At 46.2% G+C, this 20,308-nt stretch overlaps 1 protein-coding gene across 3 annotated transcripts in view; it reads left to right on the plus strand.

The window, feature by feature from the left end:
- Nucleotides 1-20,308, plus strand: part of LOC147886138 (heat-inducible transcription repressor) — a 168,035-nt gene that overhangs the window by 52,680 nt on the left and 95,047 nt on the right. For all 3 annotated transcript variants that reach the window (XR_015543325.1, XR_015543324.1, XM_087395649.1), the window contains exon 7: nucleotides 15,012-15,145. Coding sequence is in view for 1 of the 3 variants with exons in the window: in XM_087395649.1 (XP_087251775.1) it covers nucleotides 15,012-15,145 (134 nt within the window). In the remaining 2 variants the exon portion in view is untranslated. The remainder of the gene's footprint in view (nucleotides 1-15,011; nucleotides 15,146-20,308) is intronic.

Below are 20,308 nucleotides of genomic sequence, written 5' to 3' on the forward strand. Positions count from 1 at the left end.
TTTTTTCTTCTCTTTCATTTTCTCTTTTATTTTCTTTGTAGATTTTTGATCTTTAGAACAACAAAAATTCTAAATTTGTATGATTGGACTTATTCTAGTCTTACAAAGGTATATATATATTGGATTCATCTAGGTATATGCTTCTGTCGTATTAGCGGACATGCAAATTTCACCTTTCTCCCATAAGAATAATGCCTCTGGGTAACCACAACGAATGGAACAAGAACGCCTTAAAGACAACATTTCATTGTTTTATTGGACCCATGCATGGCACTTCACATATTGAGATGAACCAGGAAAATGCAGTGGAGTTACTGATTAAAGCTGAAGACCAGCTCACATGATTAGGTAAGCAATTAAAAACATCCAACGGGAGAGAGGACCCACTACATCAGCGAGACAGGCAACATAAAGAATGAAAATGATGTGCTGGTAACTTGCCAGGAGTTCCAGCACATCGGGGAGAAACACAGCATATGACATAAGTAGCTAGAGATCTACTCAAACTCTTAAATAGCTAATGGAACAAGTGTACGGATACATAAGATTGTGTCCTCTAGATACTGGGGCACTCAATCCTCGGATGAGAGAGAGAGAGAGAGATGTATTAATGTCCGCGGGAGGCCTCACGGGCCTATGGGACAAAGTGCTAAAAAAAAGTGGACTCATACAAGCCTCAGTGGAGTTGGAGCAAAGGGCGCGCTAGGGCCCTTGTTCAGTACTAATCTATGCTAGCAAAATCATAATCAGTCAAACACCAGTCAAGTACAAGCTCAATCAAGTCGACCTCGAAAGTGGGGCTCAGAAATCGAAGCCCGGCACAGTGATGGTTTTGTGGTGAGATGTGAAAATATCTTGTATCTGCGTCTCTCGAGCTGTCTCACACTGTGGTGGGGTGCGCAGTGTGCTCAATCTGTGAACTCTCTGGGCTATGTCCATGGTTACCCCTCGTCTCTGTCGGTCCCCCTTGAGGAGAGTTGTGATAGGTCGGACCTCAATAGAATATGCTCTGGGCACTCTCAGTCTTGTGTGTGATCTCTGCATCCCTCTCTCAGTGGCACCGCGTCGGCTCTCTTTGCGGATCCAAGCTGCCCTCATATCAGCTAGCTCCTCCTCCTCTACTCCACTATGTCCTGGTCCTTGGAGCTGACTCATGTGTAGAGAAGTCTGTGACGCGTCGCTGTGTCCCTGGTCAGCCTCCGTGTCTTGTGGTCTAGCTGCCTTTTGCTGCTCTTTGATCCATCGTAGTAGTGTCTCCTTGTGCCGGCGCATCTCCATCAAATAGAGCGCAATACAGACCTGGTCATGGAAATGGATCAGTTTGATAGTGGACCGAAGCCACTCCCCTCTAGGTAGAGACAGTGGTAGTGTCCCCGTATCTCATAATAGGTTGGGCAAATAGAGAGAAAATGCTCCTGTGTCTCAACCGCCCCTAGCGTACATAGCATGCAAATCCTCTGCTCTTTGGGTATACCTGCAGCTCTCCCTGCCTCAATCCTCAGTTGATGGGACAAAACCCGCATCTGTCCAATGGCAATCCTCAGTGCATGTGAGACTCCTCTATCCTTGAGGTACTGGGGTCTGATGATGAATCTCTCCTCCGACACTCTCAGGAAGTGGTTGCGATAGAACTGCATCTTGGTGGGGAACTCTTTGGTCCCCTCCCCAAGTCCAAGATGTGTGGAGTTGGAGGAGATCTAACCGTATGATTCGGTTGATCTCATCTCGTGGGATTGACTCAAGAGGTGCATCCATGTTGTACTGAAAGGGAGGAAGTCTGTCCATCTAGATACCATGCCTAGCAAGCCAGGTGGATATACGTGCATACCATGTGTCTATCCCACCCTCTGCTAGTTGTTTGGATGACTCTAGGGCCAGTCTCAGAAGTCTATAGTGAGGTAAGTCCCAAACTCTGTGGATGAAAGTCACTGTCTGAAAGATGGCATCAACGTGGAGAGGTGTCATGGCGAACTTTGCCTGCACTATCTCATGTGGGACTGATGGCTTACACCGAATCATCCTGGACCCCATGATCACCTGTAACCGCTCAAATTTCCTCCACTTTGCGTTCGGGAGATCGCATCCCCAGAAGGGCGTTGCATACATGGCAGTTGGCTGCACTAGCGTATCGAAAAGCCAACCCTTAGTCAGTGGATTCTGGAAGTGTGTCTAGAAGCGTGCCTGGAAGCAATGATACTCTAGTCGAGCCAAAGCAGTCCGTCCCTGTGTAAGTCGTGCCTAGGCTGCATGGGTCATCATGAGGAGGGATCCTATGAAGACTGCTCTCAAATACGTGTATGATTGTACTATCTCCATTGGCTCGCCACGATAAGTGAAGCTAAGTCGGTGGAGCATTGCCCGTGAGGTGGACCATAACCTTGGTTTTCCCAAGGTTGACTGTCAAGTCTCACTCTCTGCAAAATACCTCTAGGGCCTCCAGATGTCTTTGCAGCCCTTCCACATAAGATGATATAAGGACTATGCCATCAGCGTATAGCAATATCTGTATCATGAGGTTGGCCAATAATGATCCCTTGCCTCCTAGGTGGTCGATGAAGGATGTGATCTCATCGATGTAACTTCTGAAGAGAGTCGGTGAGAGGGGAGCAACCTTGCCTTCACCCCGATCGTGCTCTCGATCCAATCCGATAGACCACGTGGGGCACAAACTCTGTCGGAACTCTACCTGTGACAGACTCATATAGGCTCATCACCCCCCAGATCAGTGTCTCTGGAATCTCCATCTCATGTAGTCTCCTGATTATGCGGGAACGTGGGGTGTGTCAAAGGCCTTTTGAAAGTCTACAAAGCATGTGTAGACTTTCTGGTCTTTGGACCTTTCCTCCTCAATGATAGCCCTTAGAGTAAAGATGTGATCTAGTGTAGAGTGCCGCCTCTTGAATCCTGCTTTCCCTAGTGCCTGCTGTCCCCGTGCCTCTGTATGACTTCTGATCTCCCTCTCTAGTACTGATCCATAAATCTTGGCCAGTGTCTGGCCAATCATGAGGGTGCGGGAGCTCCCAGTGTCCATGTGGTCTCTGCTTTGTGTATCGGTACGATAGTAGTGGTGCTCCAAGCCGGTGGGAATCCATGGCATACACCATGGTTGAACATCTGTGCAAGAATCGGGGCTAGGACCTCCTGCTGATGTGCGAAACGCCCAGTCCGTAAGCCCTCATGGTCTTGTGCCTTCCAGTTGTGTAACCGGCAGAGTGCAGCCCGTACATTCTGTGTGGTAAATAAGCGACAGGTAGTGGGTCTGGGCATAGAGGACATGTCCGGTCGTGCCTGCATTGGGACATCATATAATGAGCATGCATAGGTGTGCCACACTCCCGGATCAGTGATGGGGATGGGTGGCTTCCCTTCTGAGAGAAGACCCCATCCAATGGCTGGGTCCCCGTCGATCTGATGATCTCATCCATCCTATGTGTGAGGAAGGCCTGTCTCTTGCAGCATGTTAGCCGTCGGAAGATCACGTGAGCCTCAGATGGCGTCAAATGACCTAGGGCTCGCTCTCGTGCTAGATGGGCTCGTGCCTCTCTGCACTCGTCGTCAAACCAAGGGTTTTGAGGCATCTTCCCATCTGGGGTCCATGTGGATCGGGACGTAGGGAAGGATCTAGTGGCTGCATCCTGTACTATTGACTCACATATATTGGTCGACGGCACGATCAAAGTGGATCTGGGTACGAGCAGGTGTGGCAGGAGCTCTCGCTGTTACTGGCATGGTAACTGAGATACGGAAGGCCAAATATGAGTGGTTAGCTTCGAGTGGAGGAGGGGGTACTGTGAAGTCATGTATCCGCGAAGTGAAAGCTAGAGGGCCCAACAGGTAGACCACTGTGCTTTTCCCACCGCCATGTAGGAAACAAGTGAACTCTCCAGATGATAGCCATCTCTGAAGGGCATTGTAGATGATGAGATCATGGACTGCTCCCAACTCAAGTAAGAATCGCCCATATGCTGTCACATTACTCAGTGCATCTGCAGAATGTCTCAGGATCCCGAGCTCTGCTGCATCTAGCTCTGGGACCACGTGGGGATCTCTCTTGTATGCAAAATCTAGTAGGCCCACTTGCCTATCTCCTGTCCTTGCATTGAAGTCCCCCAGAAGGAGGGTGTCTCTCTGCTTGGAGAGCTCTATGATGTCATCATGTATTTTCTCAAATGGGCTGTGTCCCTCTGTAGTGACCTCATGAGCATATGATGATGTGTCTGGGGGGAAGTAGCTTACCGTGATGAAGAGCGGTTGGGCATCTGGCAGCTGTATTCGTATCCACATAATGGCGTGCATGCTCCTCTTTCGTACCACAGATACGCATGGTCTCAGGTGTGTTTTGAAGAGGAGGGCCACTCTTCCAGAACTTTGCACCCCACTATCTATCCTTAGCTCTCTCCTATGAGCTGACTCCCAGGTGTACCCTGGTACTATCGGCAACCCTCTCTCTGGGCTCTCATGTGTCTCGGTGTAGAAAATAATGTCTCTATCTGTATATGTCTCTGCAAAGCCGCCTGGATCGGACCAGAGAGTGCCATTACAGTTCCATACAGCCATATCCAATCTGCCCCGTGTCTCTGTCTCAGAGGCCTGACACTGTCATGCACTATCTGTGTCTCCTCCACCTCTTTCTATCCTTTCTCGAATGATAACCTTACCATCTCGATATACAGCCCATTTTCCTTCCTGCCTCGCAGCCAGCACTCGGCTCATCCCCTCCCTTCTGTGCTCTTGTTGTAAGAGCGTGAGATCATCATCCAAGCATGTTCTAGTGCCCTTCAGAGCTGCCCTCATGCTCATGAAGGTAGACCGGTCTGCTAGTGTCCGGCACCTCACAATGATAGGTCTCGTTGGTGCATCATCATTTCCTATCCTCCAAGCTGCCTCAAAAGTGAGATTGACCCCCATCTTAGTGATCAACGCTTCAGCATCTGCCATAGCGGTGTTCCCAACTGCTAGACCGCGAACAAGAATGTTTAGTGCTTTACTATTCCTTCTCTTTTCTTCTTGTAAGGCGTCAGAAATGAACTGTTTCTTTATTGGACCTGCTTTGCCCTTAGCAACCACTTCTCTCCATTCTTTCATTTCAGCTTGCCCCTTATCTATCTGCTTGGAGAACTCCTCATGCTTCCCTTGTATTGCCATTTGTAGGGCAGCCATCTCTTCCTTGAGTTTTTCGTTTTCTGTTTTCAGCATGTTCAACTCCTCATTGAGAGGTGGTTGGACTTTCCCCTCTTCAAGTGGGTTACGTGCTTTCAAATATTCATTCTCTTCTTTGAGCTTGGCGACCTGCATTTCTAGTTCTTGGATCATCACTGTGTGATGGTTAGTTTTGGCATCAACCATGCGGGTCATCTCCTCCCGTACCTTATCAATCTTTGTATATGCATATTTGAGAGAGAGAGAGAGAGAGAGAGAGAGAGAGAGAGAGAGAGAGAGAGAGAGAGAGAAGTTTATTAAAGTCTTCGAAAGACCGATAGGTCTATGAGACTGTGAAAAATCTTGATACAAACAAGCTGTGTAGGTGGAGCTACTAAACGAGCATCCACTCCAATGTAGAATGCAAATGATAAGTGCTGAGTGCTACATAGTCATGTCAGAATGATAAAGTGCTGAGTGTTACATAATCAATGTCAGAATGATGATCGCCTACAAAACACTAACATCCTCATCATTAGAGCGTCAAGGGGGATGAGGTAGTGAGGGCATAAAGTTAGAGATAGAGTGTTGGCGGCTATCCGCGGACGTGGTCCTATATCGTCTCTTGGTCATAGCTCTGCGTCTGATAAGGGCTACAATGACCCTTATCGGTGGAGCCCCAACTATGAACAGAGAAGAAATATCCCCAAGCGTAATCTGTGCATCAACCCTCTGTCTGAGATGTACTGTCGCTGGCTCTGTGTCACGATCACAGTGGGGCCTCGTGGTGTGGGAGCCCGCATGGTCTGGCCGGAAGAACTTAGTGATCGAGCTCTGAGAAGAGTCTATCAAGGAGGTCTGCTCCCGTCTTTGCGATCGAAGTAAATGCTTGCGGTGTCTGGCTGCCTCGTGAATGAAGGCGGCTAAGCATCTCTGGTCTGGAAAGGAGAGAAAGGGGAACAATATCCCAGTTTTGTCTCTCAAGAGGCAATAGAAGCGTCCTCGGATCTCATAGTATACTAGGCATCTGAAAATGAACTGCTCCTCTGGCTCAATCTCTTAGATGTCAAATAATGTGCATATGCGCCTCTCCCTAGGCAAAACCTCAGCCCTGCCAATCTCGATGCGAAGTCTACGTGAAGAGACCCAAAACTGCCCAATAGAGATCCTCATTGAGTGGGGTAGGTGGATCTGTGTATATCCCGGTGGGTCGAAAGAACCCTTCGCTGTGATGTGTAAACAATGATCCCTGTAGAAGCTGAACTTCACTGAAAGCTCGCTCGGTCCCAACCAGGTCCTGAATGTGTGTAGTTGCAAACGATCCTAACGAATGACCTAGTTGACCTGACGAGACAGGAGATGGAAAAAAGGCGCGTCAGTGCTATACTGGAAGGGGTGGAGTCTATCCATGTGGAGTTCTAGTCGCTCAAACCATCTCTCTGTGCGTGCAAACCAGCATCTCTGATCACCTGCTGTTGATAGTGCCATAGAGGAGGACAATGCTAGCCACGGTATTCTGCTGCGTTCGGAAGTGGAATCTCCGTACCATGTGACCCGATATAGGTAGTTGTAACCTGAAATGCTGCATCAAGCTGTAGTGGAGATGACCCAAACTCAGCCATAATGATTTGGTGAGGACTGACAGCTTATTGCGAATCATCCATGATAACATGAGAACCTGGAAGCTCCCCACTCGAGCCCACTCTATATCTAATAGATCTGTCCCCCAACTAGGGCTGCCATACATCCCCGCTGGACGGACCAAGGAGTAAAAAAGCAAGCCCTTGGCCCGCGGGTCCTAAAAATGTGAGCGGAAGCACTGCCTCTCTAATTTGGCCAATGAAGCGTATCCTTTGCTCAGTTGGGCCTGCATCATCGGTCTCATAGTAAAGTTAGGTCTAGAGAAGAGAGCCCCTAGATAAGTATATGACGAAACAACCTCAACTGACGACCCGTCGAAAGTGAACTGCTCTTTGTGCGTAGCGGCTCGGGATGTGTTGAAAATCATGACCTTGGTTTTACCAAGGTTGACCTTCAAATCATGGGAATCACAAAAGGACTGTAGTGCATCTAGGTGTCTCTGGAGACCCTTTGGTGAGGAAGATAAGAGTGCCACGTCATCTGCGTATAACAAGATTTGAATTAGAGAGCATCTATCCCCCCCAGTGTTTGCATAACTGTCTCAAGCTCATCAGTGTATAGGCCAAACATGGTTAGTGATAAAGGACACCCTTGTTTGACCCCAATAGTACTCGTGATCTCATTTGTCCATCCAGATTCTATCCGAACTTTGCCTGAGACCCTCTCGTAAAGTGCAATGACAGCCCAAATGATCTCCTAGTCATAACCCAAGTCTTGTAGATGCCTGGTGAGGCGGGCTCTCGGGAATGTATCAAAAGCTTTGCGAAAGTCCACAAAGCAGCAATAAACCCTCTGTTTTCGTGCCCTCGCCTCCTCAATGATACACCTAAGTGTGAGAATGTGATCTATGGTCCCATGATCACTTTGGAATCTAGCCTGTCGTTGCTCTAGGTCCCTGCATCTCTTTGCCTTGCATCTCTTTGAATCGACTGACCTCAGAATCAAGCACTGCTGCATATATCTTGGACATGACATGTCCGATCATAATGGTCCTGTAGTTCTCCGGGCTCATGGGATCCCCTGCCTTGTGGATGGGTGAGATAGTGTTAACAGTCCAGGTGCGTGGAAACCCCAGACAAACAACTTTATTAAAGAGCTTTGCTAAGATCGGGGCTAGGAGATTAATACCATATGCAATGAATTTAGTGCATAGGCCCTCATGATCTTTCGCTCGGCCATTGTGAAGTTTCATCACGGCATCCTTCACACCCCCCTATGTGTGAGAGGTCAGGAGCTGGCTGATTTGGGATACCATAAAGTGTGCGTGCGTAATTATGCCAGACTTGAGTGTCAGTGAATGGTGAAGGGGACCGCCCCTCTAGAAATCTCCGCCAAAAGTCCTTATAGAGCTGTTACTAAACATAATATTCAGTAGTCCTCGTTTCGGCGGAAGAAGTCTAGTTTCTTCCTGTGTACCAATCGACGATACTCGTGTAGCATCTCTAGTTCATTTGGGAGGTGGTTTTTCGATTCAAATCTAAGTTGACGGCGTAAAGCCTTGCACTCATCATCGTACCAGCTATTATAGGGAACTGTCCCAGGTGGGGGTGCATGAATGGAACGAGTAGTGTGAGGGAAAGCGTGAAGGGAAGCCTCATGTAGTGAGCGGGTGACTAGAGCAGCACGGTCCTCTAGTAAGGGTATAAAGTCAATATATGTGAGAAGTATGTAAAGGCGAGCTGAATAAATAGGCGAGAGGCTGCGGTTGAAATGTATATCATGATAAGTGCTTTGAGTGATCTGTGGAGTAAGAGGTATTGTGTGATGGGGTGTAGAGATGCTAAAGAAGAGGTATGTGTGATCGGCCCCGGGAGGAGAGGGTGCGACAGTGAAATTAGTGATACGAGAGGCAAAGGCAGGGGATCCCATGATGTAGTCAACAACGCTAGAGCCTCCTCCATGTGGGAAGCAGGTAAAACCTCTTTGAGAGGCTTAGTGAGCCTATAAGACAAATTATAATCATAGAAAAAACTCATACAGGTTAGGGCTGACTAAGGCCCTTGCTGAGTGCTATACTAGAGAAATTAAAGCCTAGAACCCATGAAAAAACTCAAACTCAAAGCTCAAAGCTTAGAAAACCTGAGAGAGAGAGAGAGAGCAGGAGATGTGATAAAGTATCAACAATGATCCTGGTGCCATGGTAACCTTTAGTGGAATATAAGAATATCTCATAGGTCGTCTCTTGCTGTGGTGGGGGGTGTGGCCTTTGCGATTTTTGTATTTGGTGAGCCATATTTGGAGAGATAGCATCGTGCATGCTCTGATTAACCTTTGTCATGTGTGTGGTCTCTTTCTTTGGCTCCATAATGCCGCGTCGTCTCTTCCTGCTGATCGACTCTGCCCTCATGCCAACTAGTTCCTCCTCCACTCCACTGTTTCGTGGGTTGACCCATAGATGAAGAAGTGTGTGGCATGCCACTCTACTCAGTCTAGCTATGTCTTCTATGTCACTGGCATCTTTTGCTGTCCGATCTATCTCAACAAGGTCTCTTTGTGTTGCCACATCTTGATCATGTAGAGACCAATGCAGACCTGCTCATGAAAGTGGATTAAAATGGCCCAAAACCTTGTCCCTCCGATAAAAGGTAGTGGTAGCGTTCTCGATCTCTTAGTAGATTGTACATGTACATAAGAAATGCTTCTCAAACACCTCTTATGCTGTCTTCTCTCAGCTGGTTGATCTCGCCTCTAGCGGCCTCCTTCTTTCAGCCTTCTGCATCTGTGGTCATATACAATGGCTTTCGCAAATGATGAGGATCATAGTGGTACACCTGTAGCCCACACGGTGAGGGCATATTGTTATGGACTATCTCATAGGGTCTCTTGCTTTTGCCTATGAGATATTCAGCCTCATAGTCCACCCTCTTAGGACAAGAGCTGACCACTCACATATCTCCTTCCACTCAACACTATCTTTATATTAGAGGGTCACAGGCAAATTGCGCACCACTAGCACGCGATGCACAACTCTGACATGAGTCATTTACCTTTGAAGGGTCCTAGGTTGAGATTGTGTTTATAAGTGATGCATTTTTATAGGATCCCAATTCAGCATGAACCGGCAGCCCGTGCTAGGCTAACTAGAGGACATGCCTTACTAGCTAGACTGGAGAAACCATGCTTCCAAGCCCAATTCCTCTCTTTACTCACTAGGTAGACTAGCTGCAAGGGCTGTTTGGCGAGTGAATCTTACAACATGTGAAAGGTTTGGGGCCGAGAGACTATAGGTTATGATGCTCTCAGTCAGATTCGTGGGAAGAGATGCACCACACACAACATCATATGTGTAGAATTTGTAGTTCGTCCCCTCTGCATTGATGCCTTATTCCAAGGTATCATCTAGATAGACAAAGTTAGAGAGTATGGCATCATGCATGTATGAGAGAGGTAGAAAAAGACTACCATGGAGGGTCCTCTCCTCAACCGTGCAGCTTGTATAGCAACTAGGGATGAGAAATGCTAGTATTCATAGGCTACTAGACGGTTTTTCTCTTAACACATTTCTATTGATCTTCTAGCTCCACACCAGTATTGCTTGGATGCGCTCACCAAGAGCTAGGTGGAGACAAGCATGTTCTTATGAGATGCCCTCGATACTATGAGATCCAAGGGAGATACTCTTGCCTCTTTGAGGCACATTTTTAAAATATGAGGAAAGTAATTGATGACCTAGATTAGCAATGCGTCACCTTCACCCTTTTTGCGATAGAGGACACACGCCTCCGACACATACTCATGCGACCAATCTCAAGTCAAGAGCATGGATAGTGGTGGATTACGAACTTCTTTTTAATAGAAGAGGAGCCAATTAGCGGCTAGTGGGAGGCAGGTGACCTTGCATCTGATCCTCATACTTGTCATACTAGCATGGGGAGAAAGATAAAGACATGGCTATTAGGTAGTCGTCACCACTTCGAGGCACACTTGTCTTAGCGTCATAGGGCTAGGATGCCCTATGACTATCTCAATTGAGGCCCATAAAGAGAGCCACGTGACGAGAAAGATAGATCTTAGACATGCTTTAGAGAAGCACGACTCAAGATGGGATCCTTCCTCAGCTCATTCTCTGTTCGGATTGATCCTAGCTGACGCCAGGATGACTTTACCTTGCCCTTGACATTGGATCCTTTTATAATGGACTATCCCACAACGCTCACGAGCAAGCCCAAACCCAGCTCTCTCTTATTACATGTGAGATGTACCTTTTTTTCCTTTACCCATTATCTAGTTCTTCTAGCTACATTTTGTAGAGGTGTGCTAAACACCTGTTGTTCCACTACACAGGGGGTACTGTGCATCCTTCTAGTAGTGCTAGCTCTCCAATTTTCTTAAGTATTGTGAAGGGTGCACAATATCTAGGAGACAAGTGAGAAGACTCACTAATCTTCAGGGTTTTAGGGGGCTTGGAATTGTCAAATTGGCGGGGGCTTAGGTCTCTCTCTTTCTCTCTCCCTCTCTCTCTCTCTCTCTCTCTCTCTCTCTCTCTCTCGGCCCATGGGAAACACAAATGCTTACAAGTCATGTTTTGGAATTGCAGAGGTTTCCCTTGGCATAAAGGGATAAGCATAAATGCCTTCATTCACGATGTAGACATCATCTTTTTAGGAGAGACCTGGGAAAGTGAAACATGCAGGGTCCCAGAGATACCTGGGTATGTGGTACACTCAATATACCAAAGGCAAGTGGGGAAAAGAGGACACGGAGGTGTTGCATGCTTGATACAGGAACATATGGCAGAAAAAGTCAGCATCCATAAAGTGGACAAAAAGATACATGTGGCTGAAAATAGAGTTTGGCAAATGCCTTGTCTTTCTTGTAGGTTGCTACATGCCGCACAATGAGTCACCCTTCTACCACAGACACGGAGTGGACCCTAGTGATGCGTCTGAAGCACTATGTTTCAATGTGGCTGAATTCAGAGAAAAGGGTCAAGTCAAAGTGATGGGGGACCTTAATGCAAGAATTGGTCAACTACAGTTTCAGCCCATCACACATGATGAAATGGATAAAGAATCAGTCATAGAAGCGGACACCATGTGGCAGAGAGCATATGAGGATGACACTATCAACACACAAGGCAGAGCACTCAGATGCATGATTAATGGGCTGCACATGCCAGTCTTGAATGGAATGCAATCATTCCCCAACACCTACAAAATGACGTGTCTTTCAGCCAGCGGAGGACAGAGCGTGCTAGATTATGCCTTGGTACATGTTGACACTATGCCCATTATCAAAAGCTTCAACATAGGGATGAAATATCCGGAATCGGACCATCTCCCAATATGGATAGATCTTGACATACACCTTGAACATAAGAAGCAGAAATTTTCAGCACATGCAGGAGGTTTTAAAGTGGACCCCGACAAACACCAAGTTTATGCACTTTGGATGCAAAGCTGAGCACAATAACCAACCCCACATGGACAGCCTTGCAGGAAGCAATACTTGCCTCAGCCACGCAAACATTTGGAGAAGCAAATGCAAGAAAAAAAAATAGGTCAAAGGGTTACCACACAAGAAATGGTATGACAAGGAATGCAAACAACTGCGCCAAGAGCTGAAATACATACTGGATGCAGATAGGCATAAACAACTGGAGAAGACATACAATGCCCTCACAAGGAAAAAGAAAAGAATATATATTTTGGAAAGAGAGAAATCTGATTTGATCACTTTCATAAAAAATCCAAGAAAGGGCTGGAAACAAGTGAAAGGCAGACAGAAACAGGTCATTGGGGATACATAAGATGCAACCATGCTCGATTATGTTACCAAGTTGTACAATCATGCACATGCTACTAAAATGGGGAAGGAAGATCTGTCGGTCACATGCACTAGTCCTTTCAGCTTTGAAGACATTGAAGTTGGACTAAAGAAGATGGCTAATGGCAAAGCATCAGACTACCAGCAGATACTGGAGGACTCCGCTCAGTTGACATCAGTTCTCTCCACTGCCTCTCTGGCAGCTTTGGGATCTTTTGTCACTCGTCTTTTTACTTGTCGTCAGGAGCTCATAGACTCCTGACCTCTCTCCTTGAGGAGACTGTTTTTACATTGTATTGAGACGGGTCCCATGGGTCATTTTTGCCCCCCCGAGGACGCTAATAAATTCTACTTCTACTTCTCTCTCTCTCGCTCACATCTCTTGGACTAGACATGGATAGACTGCCTCCCTTCCGATACAGCATAGATGCCCCTCATCTCGAGTTGACTCGCCACGAGCTTAGCCAGGTCACGAGAGCAGACTTGCTGCAGCTTCATACGTATCGCACTTGGATTTATCCCACGCAGCTTCCGACGAAGATGGCCACATATCGTGACCACTTCCTTCGGATCTCAGAGGATGGATTTGTCATTCCACCAGGCTATACAGGTATCCACATGTCCCACTCACTGAGGATTGCCCTTGGCCAGCTTAGAGTCTCTTCGCATCAGCTCGAGATAGAGGCTGGTAGGATGCGACGCATGGAGGATGGACGGCGACCAGGCCGAGAGACCAGGATCTGCCCTTGTTGCACCATGGGAGAGGTGGAGTCAGAGGAGCACTTAATTTGCAGATGCCCGCTATATTATGAGCTCAGAGGTAGATTCCACTGTCTCTTCACGGATGGCTTTGGACCTCTCTCACGAGTGATGGACTACGAGGATCAGCATTGCCTAGCTCTTTATGTCAGGGAGGCCACTATGCTTCGACGAGACTACCTCAGAGACCATCAGCACAGACCGGAGCGTGATAGAGCCCAGCCTGATAGAGCTCAGGCACACGCTATACCAGAGGACAAAGACCAGGAGGAGCACGAGGAGGTCAGAGCTCACACAGGTAACATGCCTCCACCCTGTGGATGTACATATGAGATGGTTTGTAGACGCCGCAGGATCTTGTTACATAGGGGACGTACTCGTCACTTCATCTCCAGACGATCCAGGATGATGTCAGCTTTTCGGAGGAGACTTACTCACGGAGATCTCGCCCCACCAGCCGCTCACCTCACCTTTGCTCAGATTTGTACTCTCATAGCAGGAGGCAGAGTCGATGGACAGGATTTCCAGTATTATTTTGGTTCTCAGACTCGGTGACACCTGGACTTGTATCTTTGCATTGGCATATTGTACTCATCCCCCCATTTTGCACCCAGGGGCGGTTTCCTTGCATCTAGTTTACTTTGTTTTTAGGCTCAGATTTGACATTATGTACTTTCACTTGTATTGTATTGCGTAGCACTTAGATGATATTCGACGATGCCTCTTCTTTGTGGCACGTTGATTTTGTGCTATCTTGTATGCAGAGTTCTTGATGTCCCATGGGCCCATTTTGGCGTTTAGTGGACAATAATACACTTTCTTTCTTTCTTTCTTTCTCTCTCTCTCTCTCTCTCTCTCTCTCTCTCTCTCTAGCTTATTTCTCTCTCTCAGGATGGGAGTGGATAAGACTTCTTGATGTAGCGAAGATCATGTGACACCAGCTTGCCTTGATTGGCGAGGTATCGATACGAGTGCGCTCTAACTTTTAGGCATAAAATATGATAAATTTTCGGGGCATTTCATTCTCTTGCTTTTCTAATAATAGGGATGTATTATCTGTGTATACATTGATGCCGAGGAAGGGGGGAGGGTGTTGGAGGTCAATACATCACACCCTTATTCATCATTTGGATTGTCATTTTGGGAGCCACTGTTGGAGCCAAGCCAGGGTCGGCTTATGGGCGAGTGAGCAGTTATTTTAATGGGTTGAAGGGGCTGTTTGATAGACCAGAAAGGCCTGAACAGTCAGGTCAGCCAGTCAGCTTACATGTTGACTGGTATCTGAGTTGCTTGGGTGGATGCTTCCCTCCTACTTGGTGGGATATAAGTAGAAGGTATGGCTCCGTCTATAGCCTCTGCCTACTCCAAGGACTGAAGCTCAGCATTCGAGTGAAGCATCATCAGCGATTTGGTTGCAGTTATTTACCTTTGAGGTCTGCCTCTTCTAAGGATAACATTTGAGCATTTGACTTTGAGTCTCCGTTGTGCATGTGGGTCATCAGAATTTGTGTAATCTATAGACGCTTTCGCATGCTGAGAACCTGGATCTTGTGGCCATTTCTGACATATACATTGAGTTCAACCCTTATAATGATTGTGTGGACTATAAGCATATTTTTTTTTGGCAATTTTACAAAGAAGTTTCTTTTTCCCATGTTATTTCATCTGTTTTCTAATGATTTCTTTTGCTGATCCTTTTTCTTCAGAATCAAGGTTACGTTTTAAGCATTCTATCCAATGGCAACCTCGTCCTCCAAGGGATCTTCTTTTGTCTGTTTCTTTGGATCGGGCCATTGCTTCAGAGATGCCTAATGGGTCATTACCACCATTATTGCCGCAGGTAAGTTTATGGTTTGAAATATTATTGCATAAGGAGAGAAAGTGTAACTCTCGGGGCTGTGGTTTTGCGTTTGCAAGATTGCTATCTTCATGCGTGTGAAGGTAATAGATCACTGGTTTTGTTGGCAACTAAAAAACCAATGATGCCTGTGATACACATGTTTTTAGTTCTATGAATGGTATCCCACTGGTTTTGTTATTTCGCTGGCAAATTTGTTGTTAGTTTAATTGTCTTAGCTGAGCCACTGTTTTCATTCCCCTGGTAGGCTCCTGAAGCTCTTGGGAATCTGCGATTTTTGCTCTAGTAGATTCTAGCAGGCTCAGGCAGGTCACAACTGATGTTCTGGCTCCTTTAGGAACTGATTTGGCCAACTGAACCCAAAATAAGAGCTCTGGGCCCCTTTTGTAGTCCTGTGCTAAAAATAGCAGTTTATAATTGCACCACTCTTTTGGCCCCCCTGTTGCACACTTTGGCCCTAGGAATTAATTGCCTAGTAACTGGGCGCACATTCACTATTTCGAAGGGCCCACTAGGAATTTTAATTCCCCAAGTCCCACCCCATGGCCGGACCCTCGCGCCCCAGAGGCTCAAGGCAGTCACGCGGAAATTACGGAGTCGCAAATCAAAAGTCCCATATTTCACGTCCTCTTGTTGTCCAAGGGGCTGATTCAGCCCGTTCCTCTCCATTTTACTCCCCTGTAATTCTCTTACAAAAGAAAGATGATTCATTTCATATGTGCGTCGACTATCGCGCGCACTGAACAAGTTGACCATCAAGGACAGATTCCCAATTTCAGGCATCGATGATATGCTGGACTAACTTAATGGAGCGTTAGTTTTCAGCAGGATAGACTTAAAGAGTTATTACGAAGTCAGGATACTGCCACATGACGTGCACAAGACAACGTTTCGCACTACTTTTGGGCTGTATGAGTATCTGGTGATGCCTTTTGGGTTGACAAATGCCCCGGCTACTTTCAATTGGATGATGGATTGTATCTTTTGACCTTTAGACAGGTCACAGGTATCTTCGAGAGATATTTGGGAATACTATGAGAAAGAGTTGTTGTCTGTGATTCATGCCCTCCATACATGGAAGCATTATCTTTTGGGTGTAGACTTTACAGTAAAGACTGATCACCAAAGTCTGAGATATTTCTTGACTCAAACTAAGCTCTCCAAGAAGCACATGTAATGGGCAAACATATTGTCAATGTATCATTTTTAGATTGTCCATATACTAGGAGCTCAGAACAGAGTGGCAGATACTTTGTCTTGAAGACCCGAGGTGAACGATCTAACTATTAGCTATCATAGGGACTTGGAAGATATGAGACAACAATATGCCACGGATGCAAGAGGGGCAGTCCACTTGTCACTATTTCCTGAAAGATGGGTATCTAATGAAAGATGACTGCTTTATGCATCACTTGAGAGATGAGGAAAAAGATTTTGGATGAATGCCATGCACCTCCATATGCTGGGCATAGAGGAATTGCAGCTACAACTCAAGCATTAGAGAGGTATTTCTTTTGGCCAGCGATGCAAAAAGGTATACATTAGTTTGTTACAGAATGCCTTCCCTGTCAAAAAGTCAAATATGACAGACGGAAGGCACCTAGCCTACTTATGCCTCCTCTTGTGCCCTAGGCACCATGGGAAAGTATTGCAATGGACTTTATTTTTGATTTGCCAAGATCAAAGTCAAGGTATGATGGGATTTGAACTATCATTGATGGATTCAGCAAGCAAGCTCATTTCATTCTAGTACGCGAAACTATAAAGGTAGATCATATGGCTAACCGTTTCATGGCACAGATCTTGAAGCATCATGATATGCCCAAGTTCATTGTTAGTCACTGAGATCCTAGAATGACCAGTCTATTCTGGAGAGCTCTCTTCGATAATATGGGGACGAATTTCTTCTTTTTTCTATCCCCAGACAGATGGTCAAAGTGAAGTAGCAATTTCCACAATATTGGATTTATTGAAATGCTACTTGGTTGACCAAAGTTCAGACTGGGAAAAGTACCTACCATTGGTAGAGTTTGCATATAATAATACAGTTCACAACTCCACTGGGAAACCCCCCTTTGAGGTCATCTATGGAAAGGTCATTCTACCACCTATCCTGACAACCAAAGATGAGTTTTTTGCAGCTGATCAATTTGTCAGAGACCTCCAGACAGCTTTCAACCAAGTCCGGAGGTCTCAAGAAAAGCATAAGAAGGCTGCAGATAATCACATGAGATAGTTAGATCTCAAGCAAGGGGATTGGGTGCTTTTGAAGTTCGAGAAAGCTAGGCTCTGCAAGCTTAAGGGCAAAGAAAAAGTGTATGTAAAGTTTTCTCCCGGTCAGCATTCCATGCTGACGTGCCCCAAACGTATCATGGCTCTTTCAGGGTTACCGATGAGATTAATAAGGTTGCATACAGATTGGCACTGCCAGAGCATTGGAGGATTCACAATGCTTTTCATGTGAGTCTTATAAAGAAATCTCAAGTACCGGAGCCTACAGAGCCAGTAATAGAGGATCCACGAGAAGTGGATGAGCTGGAGGAGGTCCTTCCGCCAAAACAAACTGTGTATCATATTGTACGCAAAGGCCCCCAGGGCAAGGAATTTTACAGGTATCTTGTAAAATTCAAAAAGTATTCGGCATTGGATGCCAAGTGGATGGATGAAGACATGTTGTTTGATCATCCACAGCTTTTGGATATTTACAAGGAAGCTTTTCAGTTGAGGTCAACTAAATATAAGTTGAGGGGATGACACCAAGTTGTAAATACTGCAAGTCAAAGTTCTAGTTGACCATTTATTTGATCATCATTAAAGAGTCTTTCATTTATTTAATTATGTTCAAAAAGTTATCTTTTATGGGTCAAAGTATTGACTTCAGTCAAAGATACTTAACTCTGGTTGAGTAAAGCCTAACCTCGGTTAGGAAGATTTGACTTAGGCCAAGATGGTTGACTACGGTTAACTACGGTTAACCAAAGAACCAAAGCACTGACTTTGGTCAGAGAGTGTTGACTTTGATCAACGAGACTTAGCTTATGCCAAGAGGGTTAACTTCGGTTAACCAAGATGTGACAATCTCGGTTGGAGAGACTTGGCCATAATTAATGCGCTTTAACTGTCAGTCAAGGCCCTTAGTTATGATCAAGAGGGTTGATCTTGGTTGACCAGTGTAATTGTTTTATGTTATGTGCGCATGTTTGCTTGGTGGCGACGCCCACAAAGACTAGGATTAGTCTAGAATTTATTTGCATGCAAAAGCGCTAATGATTAATGGGTGCCATGGCGATGTGCATTTCATTAATGGTTGTTTGTAGGCTCTAAGAGGGGCTGATTACCCAAGTGCTATGGAACCCAGTGGGCAGTCAGGAGGTGTCCATGTGACTGAGGACTACAAAGACCCTAGAGTTTTGTGCTTGGTGGGATGTAACTAAATTTGCCCTTTATTGAGGAAGATAGGAAGACTGTCATCTGCATACGGTAATATTTGGATCATCAAATCAGCCAACAATGATCCCTCATCCCCCAGAAGTCAATGAAGATTGTGATCCAATGTATAGCGGAAATAATGTTAGTGAGAGAGGGCATCCATGCTTCACCCCTATCGTGCTCTCAATCCATTGTAACAGGCCTCTAGGAGCGCGTACTCTCCCTCTGATTGTCTCATATAGACTGATCACTCCCCATATCATTTCTTTTGGGATATGCATCTCCTAAAGACGTCTGATCATGTGAAATCGTCGGATTGTATTAAAGGCCTTTCGAAAGTCTACAAAACATGCATAGAATTTTTGGGATCTTGACCGCGTCTCCTCGATGACTGCCCACAAGGTGAAGGTGTGATCAAGGGTAGAGTGCTGTCTCCGAAACCTAGTCTGTCCGAGTGTCTCTGCCCATGTGCTTTTGTGTAGGAGGTGATCTCTCTCTTTAGTAGTGACCCATATATCTTGGCCAGTGTATGACCAATCATGAGAGTGTGGTAGTTCCCAGTGTCCATGGGGTGTCCTGCTTTGTGTATCCGCACAGTAGTGGTGGTACTCTAATCAGGGAGGAAACTGTGGCACATAGCGTATTTGAGCATCTGTGCTAGGATCAAGGTTAAGACCTTCTGTCCATTGTGTGAAATGCTTAGTGTGTAACTCCTCGTGGTCTTGGGCTCTCTGGTTGTGGAGTCGGCATAAAGCAGCTTGCACATTCTGTGCTGTGAACAACCTACTTGTGGTGGGTCTAGGGAGGGAAGACATATCCGGTGGTGTACAAGTGTGCCACACTTCAGGATCTGTGATGGGGATAGGTGACTTTCCCTTGGACAAAAGTCCCCAAGCGTAGATCCGCTTTGTCATTTGGTCTCGTCAGATGTCCCAAAGCGTGCTCTCGTGTGAGGTGAGACCCCATCTCTCGGCACTCGTTATTTAACCATGGGTTCTGGAGCATCTTCCAAGATGGGGAGTGGGCTGCAGAGCAAGTCGTGGGAAAGGACCTGGTGGCGACATCCTGGACCACCGAAACCAAAGTGTTTGAAGTATGAGAAAGGTTTCGTCATCTCCTAGGTGGGTTGATAGCTCGCATGACAAGTGGCCATGTACATTGCATCTAAAGCATGGTTAGAGTGTGTCTGAATACGGGTGGGAGCCAGCTGGTTGTCACTCCTCAGCAAACTTGTATCCACCTGCTTGGTAATTTTTTTTCTTTTATATTTCCCTTTTAATAGCATGTTTTGCAAAAGTAGATGAAAGTTTTCCTACAGTTTCAGACTTCTCTCTCTGCAGAAATCTCTCCTTTTCTTCACCCCTGGAGCAGTAGCAACATCCCTTCCTCTTTCCCCTACCTTGGAGCAACAGCAGCACTCTCTTCCCAAAGCATTACTCCTTACAAGTTTTCTCTCTCTACTGTTCCAGCCCTTCTCATGCAGAAATCAGCTTTTTCTCTGCACTTTTGGGACATCATCAGCATCTCCTTTTCATCTCCTAGCCCGTAAGCGGCCATATCACTGTCTCTCTAAAGCGTTATTCCAATACAAGCTTTCTCTCTCTAGTTTGAAACACCTATTTCTGAGTTTTTCTCTCTCCAGTCCCGAGCTTTCATCTATTCCAGCAAGAGGGGCTGCAAAGGCACCAAGAGCACCTTTAACCAAGGTAGCCAATG

Source organism: Dipteris shenzhenensis, chromosome 24, assembly GCF_047967505.1.
Source record: "Dipteris shenzhenensis isolate YYH24624 ecotype China chromosome 24, Dip_SZ_1.0, whole genome shotgun sequence".
Taxonomy (NCBI): domain Eukaryota; kingdom Viridiplantae; phylum Streptophyta; class Polypodiopsida; order Gleicheniales; family Dipteridaceae; genus Dipteris; species Dipteris shenzhenensis.